Genomic DNA, 26,319 nt, shown 5'->3' on the forward strand with positions numbered 1-26,319 from the left:
CATAGCTTGCTCTGAATTTCTTTTTTTTTTTTTTTTTTTTTTTTTGTAATTTCTGTTTTAGTGAACTGCCCAGTAAAATATTTCTTTTGGAAAGTGGTACCAATTGCCATTTTGAATTCCTGTCCTGAAGCCTACCTGACTGCACAATGAAGTCAAAGGCTTCAGTGATCACTGCGCTGGGATTGAAATGCTAGGGTGAAAGCAAGATATCACCCCTAACACCCTCAAAAACAAACAACAGCAGCAAAATTCTGCTGTGTGATTTTTACATCTCTGGTAAGTTGGATATACTTGATACTTTCAGCTTCCTGGACTGGAATGGACCAAAACTATCAGTCATTTACTGTGTATGAATGTCCTAACCATGACAGGTTTTGTGAGCTGGACTGAACCATTTGAGACACATAGGTCTAGGTCTGTCATACCTAACGTGTATGATAAAAAAAACATTTAGGTGTGCAACACATTTACAGAAGGTACTGTAAGAATTTTGAACTCATGTTTTTCTTCAAGTTTTATTTATATACATAAATGACTCTCAAATATCAAAACTGCTGATAAAAAGTGATATTTCACTTAATAGTTGAGAGAAGTTATCAAGAATGTAAGCAATGCTACAATCTGCACACACCTTTTTAATGCACATGCACCTGAGAGATGAAAGATCGAAAATAACAGAATTGAAAAGTAACAATACTGTGTCCACAAGAGAAGATGATTTTAAAACTCAGCGACTACTCTTACGTAAATTCTTCCCGTTAAAAGGAAAACTGCATGTGGGCCATTTTCCTGCTGTTTACAAAAAACATTCCAATTTTATCTCATTTTAAAATTCTTTAATTATTACATAACAGTTGTTCTGTGATTGTGTTATCAAACAGGGAACATGGTTATTACACAATCTGGATTGTTCTGAAGCTAGTAGTTCAGGGCTGTAATGACACAGAATGAATCTACGGTTGAATTCAGTCTCTCTCTCGAGAAAACTTGAGAAACAGTAAAAAAACTCAGCATAAACAACTCAGCCCTAGGAAACTATGCTCCAAATGCACCTTGCTAACTGCAGCTCTGACCCCTCAGCCCCATCCTAGAAACCAAACTTATTCATCAGTGAAATGAATCGTTGTGCAGTAGAGCAGCTTTCTGTGCTGGTATACACAATCCAGCAACAATTCACCTTTAACTGAATATCTCCACTATGCTACCACCATTGTTTTGACAGTCATGAAATGAGAGGTATCCATAAGCCCAACACAATGTTTTTTGGATCAATTCTTCCAAGGCACAAACAACTTCATAGCACAAGGAGAATGGTGTGATAGCAGGAACTGGCCAGGAAGGGTAAGAGAAACTACTAGCAGAATGGGAATGCCTACTGAGCATGCTAGTGACTGTGAGAACTCATGCTTTTGATGTAATTAAATGATACACCTACACCACACATGCCCTAATTTTAATTTTATTACTCTATAATTCATTATGTAATGGTAGAACACTTCTGACAAATACCCTGTGATTCTCTCCATACGTTATGAATGTCAGTACCATTTTTCCTTTTTATCCTGTTTTCGGAAACACGGGCAATACAGGATTAGCCCAACACATTGATAAGTGGCATTAAACTAGCTACTGTAAACCATTACAAATACTCTGCTGAATTGAAGATATACATGTATTTTAAAGTAATAGATTAGCATGAATGTTCATAGATTGGATGCATCAAAACAAAGAGTAATTTACATTGGAAAAGACCTCTGTATCTGGAAGTCACTGAGTTCAACTCTGAGCTGTATGTGTATCAGAGCAGTCACATAACTATTGAGCATCTAAGGGTAGAGATGCCCCAGCCTCTCTTAGTGACTGGTTCCAGCACTTCACTATCATCATAGTAAGAAAAAAAGTGAATTTCCCCTTATAACTAGTTTAAATTTTTCCATGTTCTCATCTGTTCATTACCTCTCATTCTGTCCCTATGGACCTCCAAGTACGTACCTGTCTATGAAGCCTCTAATTACATACCAAGAATGGCAATAAAAATCTGTTCGCCTTTTCTTAAAGCTGAGTGTACTGAGTTCTCTCAGCTGTTCTATATCACAGGCTCTTCTTCCTCACTATTTTAGTACCCTTCCCTAGAAGATCAGTCTTTGTATTACAGAACCCTGAACTTGGGCACCATATTCCACCTGTGTTCTCACAAGAATAATGACTTCTGTATACCTGTTCCAGTCTTTGCTAATAAAGCTCAGATAGGACTTTGTGGAAAGACATGCTTTGTAGTCCTGCCATAAGCAACTGCTGACTTGTGTTGACCTTGCTACCCATCATCCCCGCCCAGGTCCTTTTCAGGAAAGTTACTTTCCATTCAATCCATGATCCTTGATGTTATTCCATCCCAGATGTAGGACTTCACGCTTTGCCTTGCTGAACTTCAGTGTGGCCACAAAGTTCTGGCATATGCAAGATGAGCATGTTATGATAGAGGAGCAGGAAGAGTAGAAACACCTCAAGTTGGAACTGCTACCAAACATCCTCTAAAAATTATGATCAGGCCATAAATGTAGAAAGGTCTTCCTTCTCTTTACAAAAGAAATTCTAAAAATCAGCTTTTGCCAGCTCTGGCATCACACTAGCTGTCAAGTAAGTCTTAAATGTAGCCAAAAATGCAAAATATTCTAGCCTGGAAAGTATTATAGGAGGAAGGTTGGGAAGTTGGAATAGCTTGCTACATGTAAATAGGTTCCAGAACTTTAAGAGGGAAGCAAGTATAGGATTAGGGGTAAGGTGAAAGAGTCAGTTTTTCCTTCAATCCTAAAAGCTGAACTGTGTGCACAGCCAGTATCTCTTCCTTTTGATATTTGCATTGACTTCACAGATCACTAAAAAGGGAGCTGGACTTTCTAACTTGGAGGTACTATGCAGTACTCCACAGAACAAAGGTGCCAAGGAAATCTACTTCAGTGTAATCCAAAATGCTCCAGAATAAATGCTCCATACTGAAAAGCCCCTTTATAACAAGTACAAAACTTATCAAATTACAGATGACACAGACTGTTAAAAGTAGCCAATTTTATTCAAATAATTTTTAAGAACACACAATTAGCTTTTCTCAAAAAGGTTACATTTCATATTTATCATATGCTTTTTAGTCAAATGACAACTGATTTCTCCCCCTCTGCAGAATTCTCAGTAGAAGCCAGAGTCTTGAGTAGCCCAGTTAGGTGCCTAGAATAAAATAAGGATCAGAAGTTACTATCCTATCAGTAAGTTACTGAAATTTATGAGAAACGATTTAAGAAATTTCTAAGACTGTGAAATAAGCATTGTTATTTAGTAAAGGAACTCTAAGTTTCAAACAAGCGTTGATATATGCAACAAGAAGTATGCAACATAAGTCATACAGCCAGAGTCTCCCAACCTAGTAGCTTCAGAAAATGAAGTTCTAGAGCATTCCAAAATAAAAATGTAAAAATTTGGTAGCTATATTCACTAATAGTGAATTCACTAAATTATACAAAATTTCTAATTAACTAGTTTACAATTGTTTGTTCAACCTAACATTTTAGTGAAGTAGTGAGTAATCCCAATAAAATTTAAGTTATCTTTTTTGAAAAATATATCTTACTAGGTCCTTAGTGGACCTCAGTCATCCATGCTACATTTTTCTTTTTCCTTGCAAAATTTCCTATATTGTAAGACAGACAGACAAAAAACAGATTTTGCCAACATTATTTTCACTAGTGGCCAACCTCGTTATATTCTCCAGCCCTTAATGAGATAGGTCAAAACATCAGGGTTTTGTGCAACTCCATGTCCCAGTCTCAAACATTGTTTATTCTTCGCCCAGTTGTACTTACCTACAAATACTTCAGTTACAAGTGGCACTGCAAAAGGAACACTTGCACAAAACTCAGTATTGTCAAGGAACACCAAAGTGAGGGAAAGGGCCATTTATCTCAATGTTCAACATTCAGAATGGTTTAAGTACAACACACTTGGGAAAAATAATGCAACTACTTTCATACATGTTCCCCTTTAATGAGTCTTTTAAGGTAGCAAGGAAAACTACTGCAAGGAAGTACAGAATCAATTTATGACAAAACTACTCCGGCATTCCTTTTTTTCCTTTCTTATTATCTCTTCACATTACAAAACAAGAATCACTATCTAATGCTCACTATAAGAAATGTCCTATTTAGCTTCTAGAGCCAGAACTAGTTAGGTACTTCTGATAAACTTGAACTAAAGAACATTTTAGAATTATACTTTAATATTACTCACAAAAAAAGATAGCAGGAAATCAGAAAAATACAACTTATACCAACCTCAGATCTACCACTCTGATTCAGTTTCTTCTCAATGTTCATAGCCAACATTTGACTACGAAAAGACAGGCTTTTGGTTTTTTCAATCACTTGTTGATAAGGTGACACTGCATTGTTGCCCATAACTACATGGCCCTAGAACACAATAAAGATACAGGAAATTTAACAGCCACTCAGAACGCACAAGCTTTTAATGCTCTGCTTTCAAAGCTTTCACAAGTCATCTCACACAAAATCAAAAACACAGTAAGTGAAGTCCACTACATTTTACAGACAAAGAAAAGTTAGAACTTGTTGCTTCTAAATAAAGAGAAATAAAACTTGATGAAAATTCAGAGTCACTTTGATTCACATACCAGCTTTGAATCCAACTTGGCATCTAATCGTGCATTTCGGATTAGATTGACAATCCATCTTTCTGCTTCCTCAGGAGTCATGTTTAGTTTATCTGCTAACATACTAAGAGATAACAGACTTATCAGAAACTGAAACACAATCCCTCTCACATTGGTAAATATATTCCAGGCCTACAGAACATGCACCAAAGCAACACACCAAATTTAGCACAGCACAAAGCTTGTCTTCAAGAGACATCATATACTTGGGAAGCATACTTTCTTTTGATTTAAATAACCCCAAAGCTTACATACATACACCCTTTCACATCTTCCCCTTCCCCTTTTATTTTTCTCCTTCATAAAAAGGAATTTAAAAAATTCCTATCACTGCTTGAGACCTGCTGAATAAGGAATTAACTTCTTGAAGTATACACCTACTTGTTGTGAACCTGTTATTTCACACTCACATCTTGGCCTGTACAGTTTTATATAATATCTGTTTCTATTAAACCTTGCCCACATGAAACAGCAACCATCACTGTAAAGCAGAACATTGAATTACTTAGTCTTATTTAAAATAACAGTAGTCAAGAAAGTAGTCAAGAAAGTTTAGAGAAATTACTCCAGGAAAGCATTTGACAATAACTCCATTAGCAACTCTGAAGTTCCAGGAACAAGTGCCATGAGACTACACAGCTTGGTATGGAAATGTGACAAATGCATTACGCATCTGAAGATGATACACAACACTTAAACTTCTTGCAAATTCAAAGAGGAATGGGGAAGGAGGGCAAAACTGAAAGGAAAATGCTTTCTGAAGCAGGCACTCTTGTCCAGAAATAAATCCCTCTGACGGTGTTTCCTGTGGCTTTCCAGCCAACTCCTCTAGCTCCCTACTGGCATTTGGCTACTGCAGGATATTCGTAATGCTCATTCTTCCATCAGCTTTCAGACTGACGTGACAAACAAGAGGGAAGGGCTGCAAACATCACCAAAAACCCAGCTGGCTATACTGGAGTTGCACAAGAGGTCAATTCCTCACCAGTTTACAGGATCTTGCTTACACATTTTCTGCACCTCAAAGTCATTTTCATTTTGATACTAATTACTGACAAGCTAATACTTGATAGCCTATCAATTATTAGCTAGTCTACCTAGCCAGGCTAGGTATAGTCTTCTCTATACAATCTCTCCCACACACTTGTCTCATCCTTCTTCCAACTATAAACTCAATTCTCCTTCCCACACTCCCAACTGATGACTCTGAAGTGGCATAAACATGGAAAAAAATCAAGTAACTTATATACTGAACTCACTTCAGAGAAATGACAGCAAACAGACAAGGTATGTGGAGCTTGACAAAGCAAGGGGAAGTTAAGACCCAACCACAGTTGCTCCTATTCCACCAGAACTTCAATCAGTGGTTCACTTTAAGGTTGTAGAGACATAATGCAGACAAAGCAAGAGAATAGAAAATATCAGGTGTAAAAATCATTGTGGAATTATCAGTATCTTGACAGTATGAGATAGATATTTCAATAGGAAGAAGCTGCAAGTTGCTTTAGCATCACTGATTCAAACACAGTAAACACTATGAAAAATTCCAGACTGAATGAACATTGGGCAGGAAGGTTAGGGTAGTTCTCATTTCTCTTTTGGAGGTAGCAGTTGGATTCTGATAAAGTAACAACTCTTCCAGATGACCCCAAACGTGGCTTTTGCCACAACTTTGTAGATTAAAGTTACCTATCTTGTGATTTAAATATTGACCCTCTGCTCTTGGAAACAATCAAGAATCAGCTTGCTCAGAGTTGTAATTGGGTGCACAGGATTGAACCAGATGGCTTCCAGAGGTTCTTTCCAACCCTCAGTACCTAGATTTTGCTTTTTCCTTATCTTACAGTCCCTCTGTACACGAGGAACTGAGGGGAGCACACAGGCTTTGACGGAACTTATTCCAAACTAGAAAATATGAAGTGCCTTACATCATTTAGTAGATAATAGCACCTTTTCCTATTATCAAGAGCCAATGAAGATGCACTTCATCAACTGGATAAGCTACAAACCTCTACATTAACATTTAAGTTTGGACAACAAATTCAAATCTGTCATCTTGATTTATTATACACTGAACTTGTATTCCAGTGCAATGAGAGCTATGATCAAAAACAGCCTGAAAACTAGATTCTTATGATTTCCAATAAACTAGAAAATACACTTCAGTATGGAGTGCTCTGACAACTAAGAAGGGGTCAAACCTATGTTTAGTTAAATCAGAACATGGAAGAGCATGGATGCCAGGATCCTCAGCAACAACTGTTTCTCTGTAGATTCACTCCTCTCACAACCCACCACTTGTTAATGTAAACACAGTCCTAGAAAGTTTTCCCACCCTGAAGATGGCTTTTGAGAAGAAATACATTCTCTACACCTACATACTATCAGTCTTGAACAGGGGATAAGCACTATAAATTGCTTTATTCATGTCTATATTTTAGTAGCTCAGCTTCTTCAGAGGTAGGCTCCCCCATTAGCTAGAAAGTTATACAGCATGCATGACAGAAGTCACACCTCTGTACAGCTTCTGGACAGTTTTCTTGCATATGCATTTAGCAAGTTTCCATATTACAGAATGAAAGTGACAGATGGTAAAGAGGGATATAAAAAAGTTCTCAGTTTTTAAACTTTGAAATGTACATGAATTTTAATATAAAATAGCTGAAGTTACCAAGTAACAAAACTTTTAGTGAAATATATACACACCAGTATTAAGAAACTTCTACAATTCTATCAAACCTTTAAAGCAAAAGATGATCTAATGTCACCATTTGCAGTTACCAGCTTCCACCTTAAAGTCCCCTTGCAGACATTAAGACAAGTACTTTCCTGGTAAAGCAACAGCCAAAAAGCACTCGATCTTTCAAAACTGATTACACTGAATACTCATCCTGATTATGATTATATTTCAACAGTATTCTCCTATTGCACTATTGATATATGTATCTAATACTCCTATCTCCCATTTCAGGCTACAGGTGGTTTGAAAAATAGTTTCAAAAGTAGTTCTCTTGATTATTTCCATCTGTTTGCATTGAATTACCAAATTCCACACATCTTCATATATAAACAAATCTATTGTGTACTGTGCACAGAAGGAAAAGAGAAGAGCTCTTCAACTGAATACAGACATATCTAACCACAACAACCAAATCACATCCTTAACTCATTTAATCTATTATTCCCTATTAAACAACACATTTCAAATAGTGAACTAATTGTAGGATGATACAGCACATAGGCCACTTATCAGTTGTGATCTTAAATTTGCGTCCTTCAGAAGAACACTACCTGCCTAACAGATGTAAGTAGTTAAAAAATTAAACTATTCCTCTAGTTTCTAATTTAACATAAGGAATAAAAGATTTCTCCTAATCATTTTCAAATTTGTTCTGAACACTTAAACAGTACTTATCTATCAACAAGAACTGTGGTACAGCCAACTAGTTATCAACTCCAGGAACAGCAGTGGAAGTCACTTGTGGACTGAGAAATATAAGAACTATGCCTTAAACTTAACATTTTGACTGGCCAATTCCTTCAAAACAAGTCCAGAATGCACTAAGAAATACTTACGTACCCCACTTAAGCCCAAATATAATGGTTTCTACAACTTGTGCATAAATGTGTTTATCATTTAAAACACTGACCTAGTGAAAAATCTTTTTACTGATTGATTCCACATACAATTACCTGAAGTGGTATATGCAAGGAATGTCTATGTCCAACTCAACTCAGTTTACGCTCTGCCTCAGAACATACCATAATGCTTATAAAAACACCACTACATGCATGCACTTATCACACAGAAGTACAGCAAGCCACAATATTTTCAGTCATACTGGAAACAAAAATACCATATATGGCACAAAGCAGTATGAACCACAAAACAAGTAACATACTAAAACAGCAACCATCTACCACAGACCTTGATTTGTTAAATAAAGCTTGCTAATTTTGCCTAATGAATTATTTGTTATCCAGTCTATCAGCATCTTCCAACAGACAGTTAAAGCACACTTAAGATGCATATACTATGTTCTCTACATATTGCTTCTATGATAAACACTATTTCTCATAGATATTTAGTCTTTAGTTAAATAAAACTTATACATCTATCTTTATAAAAACTTGTGCTTTCACAGAACAAAGATTTACAGCAAAACAGCGAGAAACTACATAGTTTTATATTACATAGAAACTCATCCTTAAGAGAGATTCATTTTATATTTTCTAAATACTTATCCAAAATCCTTTTATCCCCAAATGTGCAGTACTTTGCCTAAGGTAATTTAAGATAAAAATATTAGCCCATAAGTGAAAGGATACTCATAGAAGTATAGAAAAATTTGTTCAGAGCATTTAGTTCATATTACAAGTGTATATGCTTAAAACATACTTCTGTTAATTAAAATCCCCCCTAAATTGTTTTCTACCAACTGGGGTATTGAAGTCATTAATAACTTTTACTGTGATGCAAATAAAAAACCCTATCATTTTGCAGATGCATTTGAAGACAACTGTCACACGTGAACAGGAAGTAATAGATTCTTCTGCCTTTCTCCTACTATAAATATTCATGAAAAAATCATCCTTTCAGTAAGCTTCCAAAACTCTTGACAATTTTATGTCAAGTCTTTTTGTTTTGAAATCAAGTAGCATTAAAATGCTTTTTCTGAGGGCCACTCACATACATGTATTTGCTCTGGACACAAGCTAGTAACAAGATGCCGTTGAATTTCATTGATTTACCAGCTTTGGTACCTGCTGTCTCAGATCTCTGCAATGTTCTCTAGAGATTTAAGTGACGTAGAACTATGGGGAACAGAAGTATAGTATAACTAAAATACATCACTTAGAAGTTTATGCTGTTTGTCAAACTCATCTGCAACTGATTTTTCTGAACCGCAGATCTAAAAAGTTACCTTACCCAATGCTGATACATTGATGGATGCGACAGAAAGTCTCAAATATAAAGAGACGGGCATTCTCAATGAAGTCTTCAAGGCATGCCACTAAGAAAAAATCATTCACAAGCACCTGCAAGTGTAAGGAGAAAGGCAACACTTAGAACAAACATGGAAAGAGCAGGTATGTACATGTACATAGCTTCAATACACATGATCAGGAACAGTCCATCTAAGAACACTTCTTGGCATATTCCAAGATGTGGACAGAAACCTACAGATTTAACAGAAAATTTTATAGTTCTGTAGTCTGCTAAATTGAAGTCACACAATGTAACTGGGGTTGGACTCAAAAAAGAGAAAAGTCTACAGTTCTCGTAAGTCTACTGAAGACCTCCCTTAATAATGCATAAAATTTAAGTACTGCCCTCATAATCTAAGCATATTCTCATACTCTCATTGGGCACTTTTATCAGCATTCTCAGCATACAAACCAGCTTACTTAGTACTGCAAATGCACCTTTTAAGTTTAGACTACAGGGCTTTTGGCCCTTTGCAGTGAACAGAACAAACCTGATTTACCCCCATTAGGTGACCAATACCAATGAAAAGAGTCAAAACAAAAGCTGTAAGAATTGGTACCAGCTTTCAGCTATAAGTATTAACCTTTACACTAGTCAACCCAAGCATAACCCAACCCAAGATAACTATGTTAATTTGTTCCAAGAATATGCACTCAAATATCCTTGGTTATTTCATGTTGTTTTTCAACATCACAATTCAAAGGTGCAACATCTTTCAGAACAAGAGGTAAATGCAAGCTTTTCTTCAAACACTTCTCAAACAAATAGAAAAGCTGAAGCTCAGACAGATAAACACTTATTCCCTTTTTGTTCTAAAAACTGATTAAATACAACTTTTAAGTTATAACCTTAACAGTAAGTCTTGTTTAAGTGTTACAAAATGAGTTGTTAAAAATGCATGATTTAATGCTTATCAGGAGACACCTGCAATGAAATCAAGTACCACTTCAAACAAATTAGCTGACCACTGATTTTAGAGATCCATGCTTAAATGAAGAAAGTGTTGTAAAGCTTACTGTTTCACACTCTCTCAGCTTCTTCTGTGCACCATCAAAATCAAAATTAACATACAGGCATTCCACAAATTCTGTGATGGGGTCCCTGTACGTGTAGGACTCCTGTCAAAAATAAGTAAAAAAATCAGGCAATATAGGAAACCAAGGCCACAAGATCACTTGATCACTGTATCACATGTAACAAAATTTAATACTTGAAAAAAGTCTATACAGTCTCATAAGAGCCATAAACACCTATTTTTAATACTCATTAAATAATTAGGAGTGCAATTTCACTTTCAGCATTTAGCAGGTTAGAAGTACTGTTACTGAACAGAACTGATTTTGTGTCAAACATGCTATTTTCTTAAAGCATTAGAAGATTCTTCCTCAATTTGGAGTAGTTTTTGCAATTGGAATAGTCACTTTCAATTGTATCAGCATTCAATATACACAGTTAAATCATGGTTAATACAAAATGCTACCACTTATACAAAGTACTTTATTTTGACATTACAGAATAAACTCATAACTAAGAGGCAAGAATAGATTTATACACATGTGTAAATTAATAAATTTGGTATATTCCTAATGTACATTTTAAGGCAGCTTAATTCAATAGCTGTCATTATCAGCTTCAGTATCCAAAGAGGATGAGCAGATAAAGTAATTACTAAGGCAGCTCTTTTTGTCAAAGAAATTTGAGTCTGATTTCCTTGGAACCTCATTTATGTTTAATGTTCAGTTTTATGGGTCATTTTACAGACCAAAATTGCACTTATTAACCAAGAAATTAACACTCATGTGAAACAGTCTTGGATAACATTTTCAGCATAATAGAGATGAACATACAACTGCTTACCTATTAGTTCAATACTTGCACAGGACATTAGTGTCTTAGTGTTTAGAGAATGGACTGACTTGCCTCTTACCAAGAGTCTACCATGCAACACTGCAGAATTGCCATTTATCATGTCTGAAACACTTTCAAATATATAAATACATATCCTCTACCATTCAACAATGATACAATGAACCATACAGAGAAGAGTAAAATCTTTTAATGGGCATTTCAAAACCAACAGAATTGTTACTTTCAAAAGGAATATGCTACTGACACTTTCTTCCCATATTGAATGGGAAAGAAAATTAAAACAAGAAACACTGTAGAAATGTTAATTGTATTACAATTCAATCCTAAAGTAAAGATTTTCCTCAAGACAGGTTTTGACGCTTGAACTTCTTTACAGTTGCTTATGCTACTACTGCTGTGAAGATTAACACTTAGATTAAGATGCTTAAAATTTGAATTTTGAATTGATTGGACTTAACATAATGAGTTGTATCATTGCCTAAAGTGGACACAAATGCTAGCCTCTAATAAATGCACCATCACATATATACCAGTTTTATTCACCATGTATGGTATTATTACAAGTTGCATACCAATTTCAGATCACAATCTTTGTGATTAACTACTTAACTGCTATTATCAAGCACCTTGATTCTTTTGTAACTCCTATCAATGGCTACATCCTCTCATAACTGTGATAAAACATTTAAGAAATGCATATGAATTTGAACATAAAACACGGTACACTGTTCAGTTGTCCTAAAATGCAAGCAAGATTTTACTTGTACAACAATTCATTGTAGGGATGGCTGAAAAAGAATCAGATCAAGAACAATTCCAAGGATCTTGCTGAAGTTTTCTGCCTTGATCATACAGGGGGGAAAAAGCAAAACTGACAGCAGTACTTCATTCATTATTTTGCCCTTCCAGCAAACAATATACATTTTACTTCACAATGAACAAAAACTTCAGTGACAGAGTTAGGACTGAAATATGTAAGAAGTCCCAGCACAGGCACATTAAAGTTATAGTCCCAGTAAAAAAAATATGAACAGGAAACAGCAGATTTCAGCCCTTACCTGTTGAATAACCTTGACTAGATCTTTCAGCACTTGTCTACGTTTTCGAACATCCTTATTTGTTATGACTGCAGTAGTGAGGTATCGGAGGATATGTGGGCACATTGTCTGAATTGCATTGAGATACCTGAAAAGTCCAGACAGAGCTCAGGAAATCCACTTTTGCATCAAAACAATACTTATAATAGCTCATGTCTTCTATGCAATACTATAGCACATTTATTTAAATACAGAAGGATTTGTATTTGTTTATTTATATTTGCTAACAATGATGACCTCTGGTGAGGAAGGAGAAGAGGCAGCAGTGCACTAGTAGGGAAGGGAGTTTGCACTAAAAGAACAGTCCATGTAATACTGATAATTAATTTCTGGTGTTAAGCTGTTCCAGATGTCATATAGCTCTACATCTCAATTCACATTTTTATTCTTCTCAGATTTTCCTCAAATTCTTCTCAAACAGATCTTGTAAAGTCAAACCAGATTTTACAAGAATCTTCCCCACCACCCTGAAAGATGTTGTAGGAATCAATACATGAAGTTATTCCATACCCTTCAACATGGGGGAAAAAAGGGCCAGTTCTTCCTGTTTTACTATCTGCCTCCTTGAAGGGGAATTATAGCCACAAAGAAAAACAAATTATAAACAAAAACCCAGAAAATGAAGTGCTAGTATCATTGGAACTCCTGAAACAGATCAAAAACACTGAACGAGCTTGTGTATTTATTTTTCATTAACCCCCAAAAATACAGAACAACTTACTGTGGTTGATAGAGAAAGAGATCGATGATATTGTCTCTCCCTTTAGGATGATTAAAAAACACAAACAGAGACCAGTGGATGAGCCATGTTCTTTGTTGAAGAGACTGCAGCGGAGAGCTTACTGACTACAAGAAAACAACACTAGGTTAAACCAAAGTAACAAGACAGTTCACATGAATACCAATACATGGAAAATTATAACTAGTTTTCCATTGACTCCTTTTAGTTATCACTTTAATGCAGAGTTTAACCTCCAGCTTTTTAACTTAACTGGAAAGTACAGATGTGCTGAAAGCTATGACCAAGATAACATTTTTTCCAGCATTTTATTTCAAATTGTTTGCCAAAACTCATTCTGTTACCACAGGAGCATAGACTTCAGTTCTCAGAAGACCACCATACTAACAAAGTAATTACTTCCCTTTTTAATCCTGAATTTCAGCCCTTGTGTCTTCACATATGATCTGATGAACTTGCTTCTCTAGCTTTTCAGTTTCTCTTTTAAGCACCACAAATATTTTTTGTGATACTCTCAGACAGTGATGAAATGCCACAAACATTTCCAATGAAAAAAATGCAAACCTAACTTCACAGACTCTCTAGGTTGGAAGAGACCTCAAGATCATTGAGTCCAACCTCTCATCTAACACTAACAAGTCCTCCACTAAACAACTTTCTTCATTTACACCAACCAATACAGCAGAAATAGGGATTCAGTTCTATGCTTACCTGGATTTGCTCCAAATTTAACAGCTCTTCAAAGAGGTTGCAAAGCAACATATTTAAAACCAATGGATATAGCAAGTAATAATCACTCACAGGATCAGGACAACTATTATGATTCAACCCCCTACTAAAAGACATGGAGTCTCATGACTAAACCAGATTTAATAGTCTATAAGAATATAGGTTCATAGGTAAATTTGACAAGAAGAATTGTTAACATTTGTTATCTGCCATGTAAAATAAAGAACAATTGGGGAAAGAGGGGAGCGAAGTATTTCAAATACAGACACTGAAGTTCTACAGATAGTTAAGACTAAGACTCTGAGATGTCCTTAATCACTTCAGCTGCTTTGAATTAATACTGCATCCCCATTCTTTCCCTTCATGTTCCTGGTAGTCATCTGAACTCACATGGTAAGGAAACTGAATTGACTGAAACTGGTTTCCACTAACAAGCCTTACATTTTCTGTTAAAAATATTTTCATGCAACAAGAATATAGATACATGCATTTAATTCTTTACAGAAAAGGAAAAGTACAGCTATCTGAAATTTAAGTAGCAAGCAGTTTCTCATATAGAAACCTTGCTTTCAAACTCATCCTTGAGCCAGGTGGTTTGTTTGTTTGTTTTGGAAATACCTTAGAAGTTCTCAGCTTCATTTCTAAGCATAAAGAAAAAGCAAATCATTTGAAAAAGACTGGATAACTCTTCAACATTTCTTCTTGAGCATCCTTCTACTTTCCTGACACCACTTAGGAAATGCACATCCTTAGCAAAAGCATGATTAACTGCTCTTAATGACAGAAGTAGTAATTAATAGCAGAACTTGAATACTAACAACTAACTTCTCACCTTACTAACATGACCAAGATTTCACTTACATTATTATCTATTGTCTCCTTCAGTCTTGTGAGATCTTCCATGGCTGCATCCCAATTCTGCATCAGAATTTCAGATGCAAGTTTCCCCCACAGAGAACTCAGAGCATTTCTGTCTGTAGCTGGAACCTAATTCAACAACAGCAATAAGTCATCTTATTCTTAAAAAGCAGATTTTAATTTCTAAAGATATTAAAAGGAAATTTCTATTTTTAAACTTACAGGATGTCAAACTAAATCCTATCTTTCTGAATTGTACATACATACATGTTAAATACTTAAAGCAATTTAGGTACAAAAGGTGAAAGAGCAGTAAAACTTCTAAAGTAGAAACTAGAAAATCCTGTAAGACAAAGCTCCCTGCTGCTGTTTTAACTTACACAGCAGAAAACTAAAAAAATAACTATATGCCTGAGATGACACTAGTTCCAAATCTATACTATGTAAGAATGTTTCTGAGCTATTAGAACAAATGCCTCTTTCAAAGCAGGTGCCCCAAAAAATTGGGACAGCAGATAATCATATCACCAAATCTAAGACTCAGATTTTCTGCTAATGCTGTAGAGGAAACATACTTCTCACACAAGTGTTCAGTAAAACTACAGCTTTGCAGTAGTGAGTGTTTCCTACAAGGATAGTTCTAAGGTCAAGCCTTCTTAGTTTGATAAAAGAATGTTACACTAGGTCATTCAGTGTCAAGTTCTTCTCTCAAATTAGTTATAATAGTTTTCATCTGTTTGGTTCATCACACAAACCTTAAATAAAAAATAAGATCTTCTCCTGGAGTTAGTAACAAACCCTACACCAAGCTATTACAAACACAAAAGCAATACTTCATGTTTTTAAATTCATTAACCTAAGAATATAATGTTAAGCCCAGAGTTAAAGTGCAATTAAGGACAGCTGCCCACAAACCTATGCAAGTTAGTTATTTCCTTTCTCAGAGCATTAAATTCTGAGTACTGAAAAGTCATATAGAAGAATTCCACCTTATCAACATTTGACTATGAATTCAACTCATTCTTACTCTCAACCCTATTCTCATTAGGGATTCATTTCACAAATTTGCTTTTTGAATTATAGCAGTAATTTTTGTAGTTGACTATTTAATCTAGCAGCATTTCAGAAAGTTTAGGGTCTTTCTAGATGGGACTAGAAAGTAGATATTCACTGAACAACAGTAAGTTGACTGTATTGAGAGTCTCACAAGACACTCTCTCAAAATTCATTCCTACACTTCACAAATGATATGAGTTACAATAACATGAGAAGAGTTGCTTAAGGAGCAATAGATCTCATTCTATAAATCTCATTTACTGCTTACATTTCCTGGGTACATGACTTAGTCTTAAATCTGCCATAAAATTCACAAAAAGATGGATTAAGAATCCAAATAAGAAGTTAGTTCACCATTACCAGTGATTACCTTCAACCTACCTGCAAGCTTTTTACCCATGCACAAAAGCAACTATTTTTCTGTTTTTAAGTTTTTCTCTAGGATTCAGTTACAGTCGGGAAACAAATATGAAACAAGAAATACTGCAAAATTTAATCTTATCACAAGACCCACAAATGTAAAGAACAAATTTGAAGAAGTTTCACATGAAACCAATTGCTGGACAACAGTCATTAAGTATATTAATAATGAGTCTGACAAGTCTTTTCAATTTTTCCTTGGTGCATAGTAACTGTCTCAAAGAAGCTCACATTGTATTTTAACAATTAATACAGACAATAGAGGACTAAACATTTCACTAAAAAACACAACCAAAACTTACCAGAACCCTAAAGAAGTATAGATATTCTGCAGCTCCAGAGTAATTGCCACATTCATACTGGAATTTTGCATACCTGTAGAGTGTATCTAGGTACTCCTGCCTAAACTGTAAAGAAAAAGTTTTCACTAGTAAAACAAAATGTTATTAGAAGCCCATTTCAATAGTAACCCTTAACAGACCTTTTCAAAAAGTTGAATAACTTCTCCAAAGTTATTTGAAAGATATTGCAGACTCTATAGACAATGCAAAAGCTACTCTTAACTTACATCACTGAATTAGTGACTAAATTAACACTGTGGAAAAAACGTTCTGCATTGCAAAGTAAAGCACAACTTAGTTATAAGGACATTGCTAATATTAAGCTCCAGCTTCAGTTTTTGTTTGTATTATTGTATGAGCGCAAAGGCATTCAAATAAAATATTTCAGCACTAGGAGTTCCATCCATAAGCTACAGTCAAGTGAGCCAGGCCAAAACACTGGTTCAGAGCTGCTGGCTGTGGGAGAGGTGGGATGGAAATGTTTAGACCTGAGTTCCAACAGATAGAGCAATTAAAACACTTACACCATGCTTCTCAGCTAAGTAGTCAAACAGCATTCGACCATCCCTATAATGAAAAGATAAAAACCACTGTTTTTACAAAACAAACTGATTGTCACCATGCAACACACAACACAACACAATCTTTAGGTGTTAAAAGTACCCAAACAGTACATGAATTTAGAATGATACTTCTCCAGTTGTTGTGCAATAGTAACTACAGAAATAGCAAGCCAATTATTCCCTAAGTAAAATTAATGTAATTTAAAATAACGATTGCCACCTGCAACAACAGATACACTCAAGAAAAGGTGGGAAATTGTTTTAAATTTGACAGCATCCCCAGTGTTCAATATGAAAATTAAATTCTAATAGAATTCTCAGTTGTTCCAATTCCACAGCAATTACTCTAGCCAAAAAGTACAAATTTAATAGAAGATGAGAAAAAATTGCAATGACTCAAACCACTGGAAACGAAACTTATCGCACTCAACACTGGGACACAGTGGTTAGCAAGGATACCTCTATGACAGAAGTACCTGAAAAGTACACAACTAGAATCAATAATCACACTTAGTCGGTTGTAAATGCTTAATTTACATATGAACACATTAATGAAGCCTTTTGGATTCAACATGCATAATAGAAGAGCAACCACCATTATCATGATCTAAGATAAGTTCAAGCCTCCAGGAGTCAGACACAGGATGACCTACCACCAGTGTCACACTTGCCCATAAGATTTTATACACCTGTGGTATTTTGAACAATTTATTTTGTGCATGATTTTTTTATCCAGTATTTGCAATAAATTAGAAAACATTACTGAAAATAGTCTCTATTTGAGACTTTGATCGTATGAACCACCTTTCTACAATACTGAAAGAACATTACTTTTTTTCCTATTCTAATGCCTACCACTTCCTGTACCCTTGCGTACCCTCTACTTCCAAGAATTCAGATTTCTTTCAATAATGATGGATTGACACAAGGACTCAAATGTAGTTCTCCAGAAAAATTTCGTGTTTGATCAACTCTGTTCAACTGCATCCTATTTCACAGAACTTGCAGGCTAGCTGTTCCTCCTGAGATTGACTCCATTTTTGCAATTTGCTAGTTCAAAGAGAACAATGGCAAATAAGTTGAATTTCATATATTACAGAAGTAAATCCATACATAAATCCACTTCCATGCTCTATCATACCCAAGATTTCAATGCAGAAAAGAGCACCAAGCTATAAATTACTCTGTGGACAAAGATACAGTGAAAATGCATACAGGAGGCAACTTCCTCAATCATTCTGAAATCAACTGACCACAAAGCTGTAAGACTAACTAGAACTTAGGGTATCTGAGTCAAGGTCATACAGGGAAATGTCACACTGTCAAGGCAGGGAAGAATGACACACCTCAGCAATACCTGAAGTACTGAGAGTCTCATGTGTTTCTTCCACTAGAAGATACTGCAAGGTGGAGGCATACTGACTATTTCTCTATACTTTTTAAAACTTTAAGGCCTTTCTCCAACATGGGGAAAAAAACAACCTAGATATTTTGGCTTACTCTTGGAAGAGCTGCCAGTTGCAGTCTCTTTCACACATCTTCCACTATTCCCCAGACTTGGACACTCTAAACAGCACTGCTATGGTTCAAAAGCTGTGATCTAGAGCCCTGATGATACATAGCTCTGAGTTTGATACAGGTTACAAGTCACCAGCAGAAATTCATAGAAGCCAAGGAAGCAAAAATTGTTATCTACTTATCTGAAGACCACTACTCTGTTCTAGACTGATTTACATATTTCAGTCCAATTCATCCCATTACTGTAGGATCTCAACAATCCCAATCATGACTCCCACTGAGCCAATAACCAAAACCACTATTTCTGAGCAGCAAACTTTCAGAAATTTCAAAAATAAAGAAAAGCAGTTAATTACAATTGGGCTTTTTACTTTCAAAGCTGTATTTCCAAATGCTCTTGAATGGCTCCCTTCTTCCCATAACCACTCAAGCTATAGGCAACATAATTCCTTCTCTTATTAGAATGGACTTATATGCATATTCATGCAGAAATAAGATATAAAAAGGTACTTTACTTACCCTGACAGTGCTTTTTACAGCAGAAGCTTAAGCACTTTCTGAACAGTAAATAAAAGCTTTTTCTGAACTGCTGGAAAGCTAGTTTCAATATTAATATTACATACATAGTGGTACACTATTTGAAATCTTAAAGCAAGCAAGGCTGAATAAGGGATCTAATTAATCTAACAAAAGAAGAGACACTTTACATTATCAACATTGTTAACATTGTTATTACAATTGTGAAAGACAACAAGCAAAAACTTAGACTAAGTGTCTACCCACCCCTCTCTGTTGAAGAGAGGCAGTTACTTCAACTACTACAGCTGAATCCTTTTAACTCATGCTTAATCATAAGAAAACTGTCTAAACACTGTATCTAAGATGCAACAGACCCATTCTACTTTAATTACTTCAATTCAAGCAAAAAGTAATTGGACACATCTTCAAAAAGATGATTGCTAGCACTACCTCATATCAACAACTTGGTCAGTCCATTGTGGGAAGCAGAGGGTGAAAGGACATTGTATGCCTGAAATAAAGAATTGCTATGAGGCTGAGAGGATGTTTATCCACCAGGCCTCCCAGAATACGACAGACAACATTCCCTAATCCTCTGCAAAAGATACAGGGAGAGAAGGCAGACATCTACAGAAGAGGAATCCAAACGTTGTTTCAACTCCTATTTCCCATCCCCCAAAACATAATGTACTGAATAACAGGAATCACTTGTCTGCAGCTGAGCACTAAGGACAGAAATACCTTGTGTACAACAGGTAAAATCACTTAAAAGAATAGATTGGGTATACCAATTGTAATAAACTGTCCACACAACTTAAATACTGGTTAGAAATACAAATGCCTTTCTTGCAGTTGCTACAGACAGCCATCATCAATGCTTAAGAGGTACCAACAAGCCTTTGAGAAAGTTATGTTAAAAATTACCTAGTGGACTGCATTTGCCTCGTAGTCTCTGGATCCTCAAACATCTTGACAATAGGTTCAGTTTCAGCCTGAAGTTGTTTCAGCTGTGCAACAACAGTTGTTCTCTTCTCACGCAGAGCTAAACACAAGCAAATCCACGTAATGTTTTAATTTTTTGCAGAAATCAAGCTGTAATTACATGGTGCCAACAGCACATGTAAACACCTTCTTCCAATCCCTACCTAGCTTGTCCTCGCAGTCAAGCCACAAAAGCAGGGGTATCTAACAACTCATTACTTCTACACAAGAGGAAAGGAACCAAATAAAAAAATAGAGGCTTTTTATTAAGTTAATGTCTCAAACCACTTGAAGAGCAGCTAGCTCAAGCCAAGGCTGTATTAGCCAAGGTATCTCCAAGCTTCCACTGTGGAAGAAAAACTTTTAAGTAACTTCATGTATTCCAAATGAACTTGGAAGAAAGTAAACAATGCTATTATAGCAGTTAGATTAATTTTCCTCTAACTGATCAGGTTCTAAAAGCACGCTTTTAGCGTATGTAGCTGAAAGTTCACAGAAAGACTTTAAAGCAGTTTGACCTGCAAGACTGCTATCTGAAACATTATGCATGTTTATTCAGAATATTAACTCTTTATGAAAAGTGTTAACAGGATGATAGTTTTACAGACCCAAGCCTTTCCACCCAGTGCTACCATGTGCAACAAAATCAACACTTAAAGTGGAGCCCTTGTGTTTTAAGAAAAAAGCTACAGAAAAGAATAGCATTTTAAGACTAGGAATATGAACAAAAAAATTATGGGGTCAGAGAACCCAAGAACAAATACCAGGAGAGAACAGAATCCAGAAAAACCATGACCAAGGACAACACACCAGGGCATTCAACAACACTACAATGAGTCTGTTAGACTTGCGTTTGTGATTTCTTTGGCAAAGGAGCTCCCAAGGGGAAAAACACCGTAATAGTGACCCAACCAAGGTCTACAAACAACTTGCCTGACAGGAAATACTCCAATAAGGAGCAACTATCTCCAACTTCAGATGAATCTTGAAGTTACAGAAGGGGAAACAGATGTAAGAAAAACTATTGTTAACTTACTAGGAGTACAGATTTTTTTGTCGTGTGACATCTTCTGGCTATGGAATTGAAGTGATCACAGAGGACAAGAAACAGAACTATAAACAGTGCACAGGCATTTCTAAATATAACAGTTTAAGTGACAGTTACACTTTGATAACTTAAACCAGTAAGGCCTTAATAAAAGTTAGTATAAAATTTAATGAAACCAGCAATTTTGCAAGCAAAAAGACCCTGCCTGCACATACATTTTGGTAGTGTTGCTTCATGAAGATGAGATATCTTCATGTGTCATGAAAGCAGTAAAAGAAATCTGTACTCTTAGGTGAAAGTACTACCTATGCTAATTTCATATTGTTAAATGAAAGCCAGAGATCAAACAATAAGAAGTCATCATATTAAAAAAAGTTTCATACCTCCAAAATGATTATTTAAAAATTAATAGTTTTAAAAGTATGCAAAACAAAATTATAAGGGTGGAAGCTGCTGGACTGTATGAAAGCAGAGCTCTCCCAGTGGCAAATTCAACTTACACACAGCTAAGAGCTTTTAAATTTATGCAGTTTGGTAACCTAATTAAATAACTGGCTGTAATCAGATTTAAAACAGACTAGTTATTTTGTTAACATGTACAAGGATTGCTACTTCTTGTGCTGTCATTTACTATTCTTTTAGTACTGATACTGTAATATGCTTCAGTAGTTTAGAAACTCTGGAGCAAGGAAAGAAAAAGAGGAAAAACATGCTCAGCTCTAAGATTTTTTTTTTTATATATATTTTTATTTATTTTTTTTTTTTACAGCCCTGAGACTAACTCTTGCAACCTACAGCACCAAAAGTAACTTCATGGTAAAGCTATCAATACAACTGTTTTAATGAGGAAAGTGAAAGCTTCAGGGGTCTCATGACTGGAATTATCAGTCCCATGCATCATTGCATATGCACCTGTAATCAGTATCTAATGATGAAACATAAGTTTTGACAAAAAGTTAAATCCAACATCCACAACTCAGTTCTTCTGCCCATATGCAGAAGTGTAACAACTGGATCTTGCACCTGATTAAGGAGTACATTGAGTCACTCCTAAGCTGCACAGGAGAAACAAACTGCAGTCCCACTACAGTTTAGGAAAAGGTAATTAATTCCATAGAATTAAATAAGATATGGGAATAGGGAGAAAGCAAATATTCAAAGATTAATGTCAACAAGGAAAAACAACACAAACAAACAGCAAAAGGAAATAAAGCCACAAAGGATAGAAGTTACAGGAAGTATGATCTCCTATTTTTTTCCTCCCCCTCTCAAGACATTATGCAGGAAGATAGAAGTTGAAGAATAAGAAAGCTTCCAAAAACATGAAGACAATGAGACTAAATTTCAGTTCACAGTATTAATCATTGATTTTCATATATCTCTAATGATTTCATTTGGAGTTACTCCTTCTAAAGAAGCAGCAATTTATCCATTGACACAATTGGTCAAAACATGCATTTCCAAAAATGACTACCCCCCTCAAGATCTGACAATCAATAGAATTACTTATAAGGAAGATCTAGCCTTAAATGTAAGGGATGCTTTAAAGAAAGTTACACTAGCCCCAAATCATTTTGCAATAGTATCTAATTTGACATGAAAAATAGGTACCACTTTAAGGCTATACCACTGAAGTGTTTGGATTAACCAAATCAGCACTGAAATACGTGCCACATTGAAAGACTAGGTTCCTGATTGACCAGCAAACCCCAGTGTCCCAGGATTAGGGTACTCATTTCAGTATTGCACATCATTTCTTTAAGACGAAAACTGAACAGCTTTGTAGTTTGATGGCAATATGCAAATTACTAACTGCTAATTATTATTTCAGATAGGTTGCAAAGCAATACATAAAATTTGTTTCAAAACTTTGTGTTAACTGAGCAGCTTACCATGTGGAATTTCATCAGAATACAGGTTTTTGTACACATCCATAGCAAAATCCACCATGTTGGTATCACTGAGGAGATCCAGCTTTCCTTGAAGGAGTTCTTTTTCATTGTATATCTGAAATAGGAATCAGATTTCTCTGAATATCCCTAAATAGTTTCCAATTAATACTATACAGTTAACTTCATGGTAAGGTTCAGTTTATGGATTTTATCCACTTAAGTTACTTCACACATCAAGACTAACACCTTTACAACGTATCACAGTTCTGCCACTTGGTGTGGTTATCATACAGCCTGCCTATTTCCAGTCCTAGCAAGATAGTTCCACTTCCCTACTATCCATGAACACTCGAACTTAAGAATAGTTACAGGACAAGTAACATTTTTAGATGATTATTTCTAATGAAGGTAAATTAGTTACTTAGTAAGCCAAAGTAAGTAACACTTCATGTGGTGAAAGGGGGTGTGGTATGAAACAGGAAATCCGACAAAGATTTAAAAAGTTTTGAACCCAGAACTTAGAGATGCAACACAGACAGGAAGCTCACAAAATAGCATTCTGAACCATGCAGACATATCAAATACTTTAAAATGGATCTCTGAAGAGACACTCAAGATTAAACTTCACATGTAAGTGTAACACAGCTTAAACTGAGACACTTAAGTCTACAGCATAATAAGTAAATTTCGTTGAGCTTCTGTAATTAGTTCACTGTCTTTAGGCTTGTTTAATTGTTTCTTAAATGTCCTAATAATTTAGCTTTCAGTTGCAAACTGCTGTTAGATCACCAAGATGCAGGTGGAGGGGTAACCTAGCACACAAAAATATGCCTGCATGAAGGGTGCATTACAGTTAACCACACCACATGCAGACCTTTCACATATAAAACCTTCAGAAGCTGAACTTAGCTCTGAACATTATGCTATTCAAAATAACACACTGCCAAAAGTAACCATTTAATTATCTTGAGCTGGTTTACAAACACCAAAATACAACTAACACACTCATGATGAGTGACATCAAACAAAATCTACATAGTAGATATGAAATTTTGTTACAATGTATGTTTGTTACAATGAAAGTTATTGCAACATACACACACTTCACTGTTTTGTTTCTGACAACTTCAAAATTCAAAGTCTATGAAACCTGGCATGTTTTGCTCAGGTTTTTAAACAGACCAGCTGAGTACCTTGGGTAACTCTGATTGACAAGAACTGAGCCTCAAGCACTTCTGACATCACTGGGCTTCCCCTAGTGACCTAGTTTTACATAAATAGAACAAACCAACGGGGATTTGGGGTACGCAGGACCTGCCCCTGCCCTACACACCAGAAAACAAACAGCGAGGAGGGCGGCTCGGAAGGCCAGCTGCGTGCTTACACCGCCCCTCCGAAGGGTGACAGTCCCGGGCCGGTAGGACAACCCGCAGCAACGAGGACTGGTTCCTTCCCAAAACGGCGAAGCCAACGCAGCCCCGAGCAGAGCCCCCTGCCCCTTCCACCCGCCTCCCCCCGGGCAGCCCCCGCCCGCCGCTCCCCACATGGCGCCGCGCACCCCCCCCCGCCGCGCTGGGAGCGGGCCCCGGGCCGCCCGACCGAGGCGCCGGCGGCCCCCCGGTGCCGGCCCCGGCCCCTCCCCGCCGCACCGGGCACTCACCTCCTTGACGGAGAGGAACTCGAGCAGCGGGAAGACGAGGTGCCGGTCCAAGAAGTGCGCGATGCGGGTGGTCAGGTCGTACTCCGCCATCTTGGTGCGGGAGGCGGGGAAGAGGAAGGGCCGCGGCTTTTATCGGCCTGAGCGCCTGCGCGGGGCCGGCGCATGCGCAGATTTGCCCGCCCGATATGGCCGGGGCGCATGCGCAGAGGGGGAGATGTGGTGCTTGAGTGCTGGGTGTTCGTAGTCGTTAAGATTGGAAGAGACCTCCAAGATCATCCAACCATCCCCTGCCACCAATGTCACCCACAAACCGTGTCCCCAAGCACCACGTCCAACCTTTCCTTGAACACCCCCAGGGCCGGTGACTCCACCACCTCCCTGGGCAACCCATCCCAGTGCCTGGCTGCTCTTTCTGAGCAGAAATGTCTCCTCATTTCCAACCTGAACCTCCCCTGGCACAACTTGAGGCCATTCCCTCTAGTCCTATCACTAGTTACCTGTGAGAAGAGGCCGACCCCCAGCTCCCCACACCTTCCTTTCAGGTAGTTCTAGAGAACAAAAAGGTCTCCTGAGTCTCCTCCAGATCAATCAGCCCCAGTTCCCTCAGCCACTCCTCATAGGACTTAAAAATGAAGAATTTTCCTCTGAAGTGTAGTTTCTTTTGAACTGTCTCTTACTCTAAAAGCATTGCGTGACATGCCTCTTGTCATAACTTTTTATGATGAGAAAAATCCACGTGAATTTGTAACATATTTTTTAAAATGTCATAGCTGGAGAGACCATGTTTTATCACTCCTGTTCTCGGCAATGTAGGCTTTATTGAAGCATCAGGTACAATGATAGTGAATTCTTTTTACAGTAACAAAATGAAGAAATGCAGTTAAAGGAAATAAATAAATGTAATGAATAAAGCACCTCTGTGGGGAATGTCATTGGAAAATAAATAAATCAATCAATAAACAAATAAATAAGGTCATATTTCCCAATGGCCAGAGATTCAAGCTGTTGGAGTTCTGCACTCAAATTACCCAATAAATCAGACAGAGGGTATCTGAAGTATGGCGCATAACTGTATCTTTGTGGCTAGGCCACTCACCTGAGTCAGGGATTGTAAATTCTGTTTTGTTTTGTTTGTTTTGTTTTGTTTTGTTTTCCCAACATTCAATTTTGAGAATTGATGTGATCTTATTCAGAGCAGGGGCTGTATTTTGAATTTGTTTATAAAGGTCTATGCATTGTGTTTTAAAAGGAAAACTTTTTTTTTTTTTTCTTTTCTTTTCTTTTCTTTTCTTTTCTTTTCTTTTCTTTTCTTTTCTTTTCTT

The 26,319-nt window shown here is 36.6% G+C and overlaps 1 protein-coding gene across 1 annotated transcript; it reads right to left on the reverse strand.

Moving 5' to 3' along the window:
• Positions 1–3,051: 3,051 nt before the first annotated feature.
• Positions 3,052–25,118, reverse strand: EIF3E (eukaryotic translation initiation factor 3 subunit E). The gene is made up of 13 exons (XM_032181973.1): positions 24,998–25,118; positions 23,338–23,452; positions 20,341–20,458; positions 17,341–17,383; positions 16,778–16,882; positions 15,003–15,128; positions 13,395–13,519; positions 12,635–12,761; positions 10,724–10,825; positions 9,648–9,757; positions 4,679–4,781; positions 4,323–4,457; positions 3,052–3,222 (listed from the first exon to the last, which is right to left on the reverse strand). Exons 1-13 carry the CDS (start codon positions 25,085–25,087, stop codon positions 3,184–3,186), a joined length of 1,338 nt encoding a protein of 445 aa, XP_032037864.1. The 5' UTR covers positions 25,088–25,118; the 3' UTR covers positions 3,052–3,183.
• Positions 25,119–26,319: the final 1,201 nt, after the last annotated feature.

This window comes from Aythya fuligula, chromosome 2 (genome assembly GCF_009819795.1).
Source record: "Aythya fuligula isolate bAytFul2 chromosome 2, bAytFul2.pri, whole genome shotgun sequence".
In the NCBI taxonomy this organism is placed as follows: Eukaryota; Metazoa; Chordata; class Aves; order Anseriformes; family Anatidae; genus Aythya; species Aythya fuligula.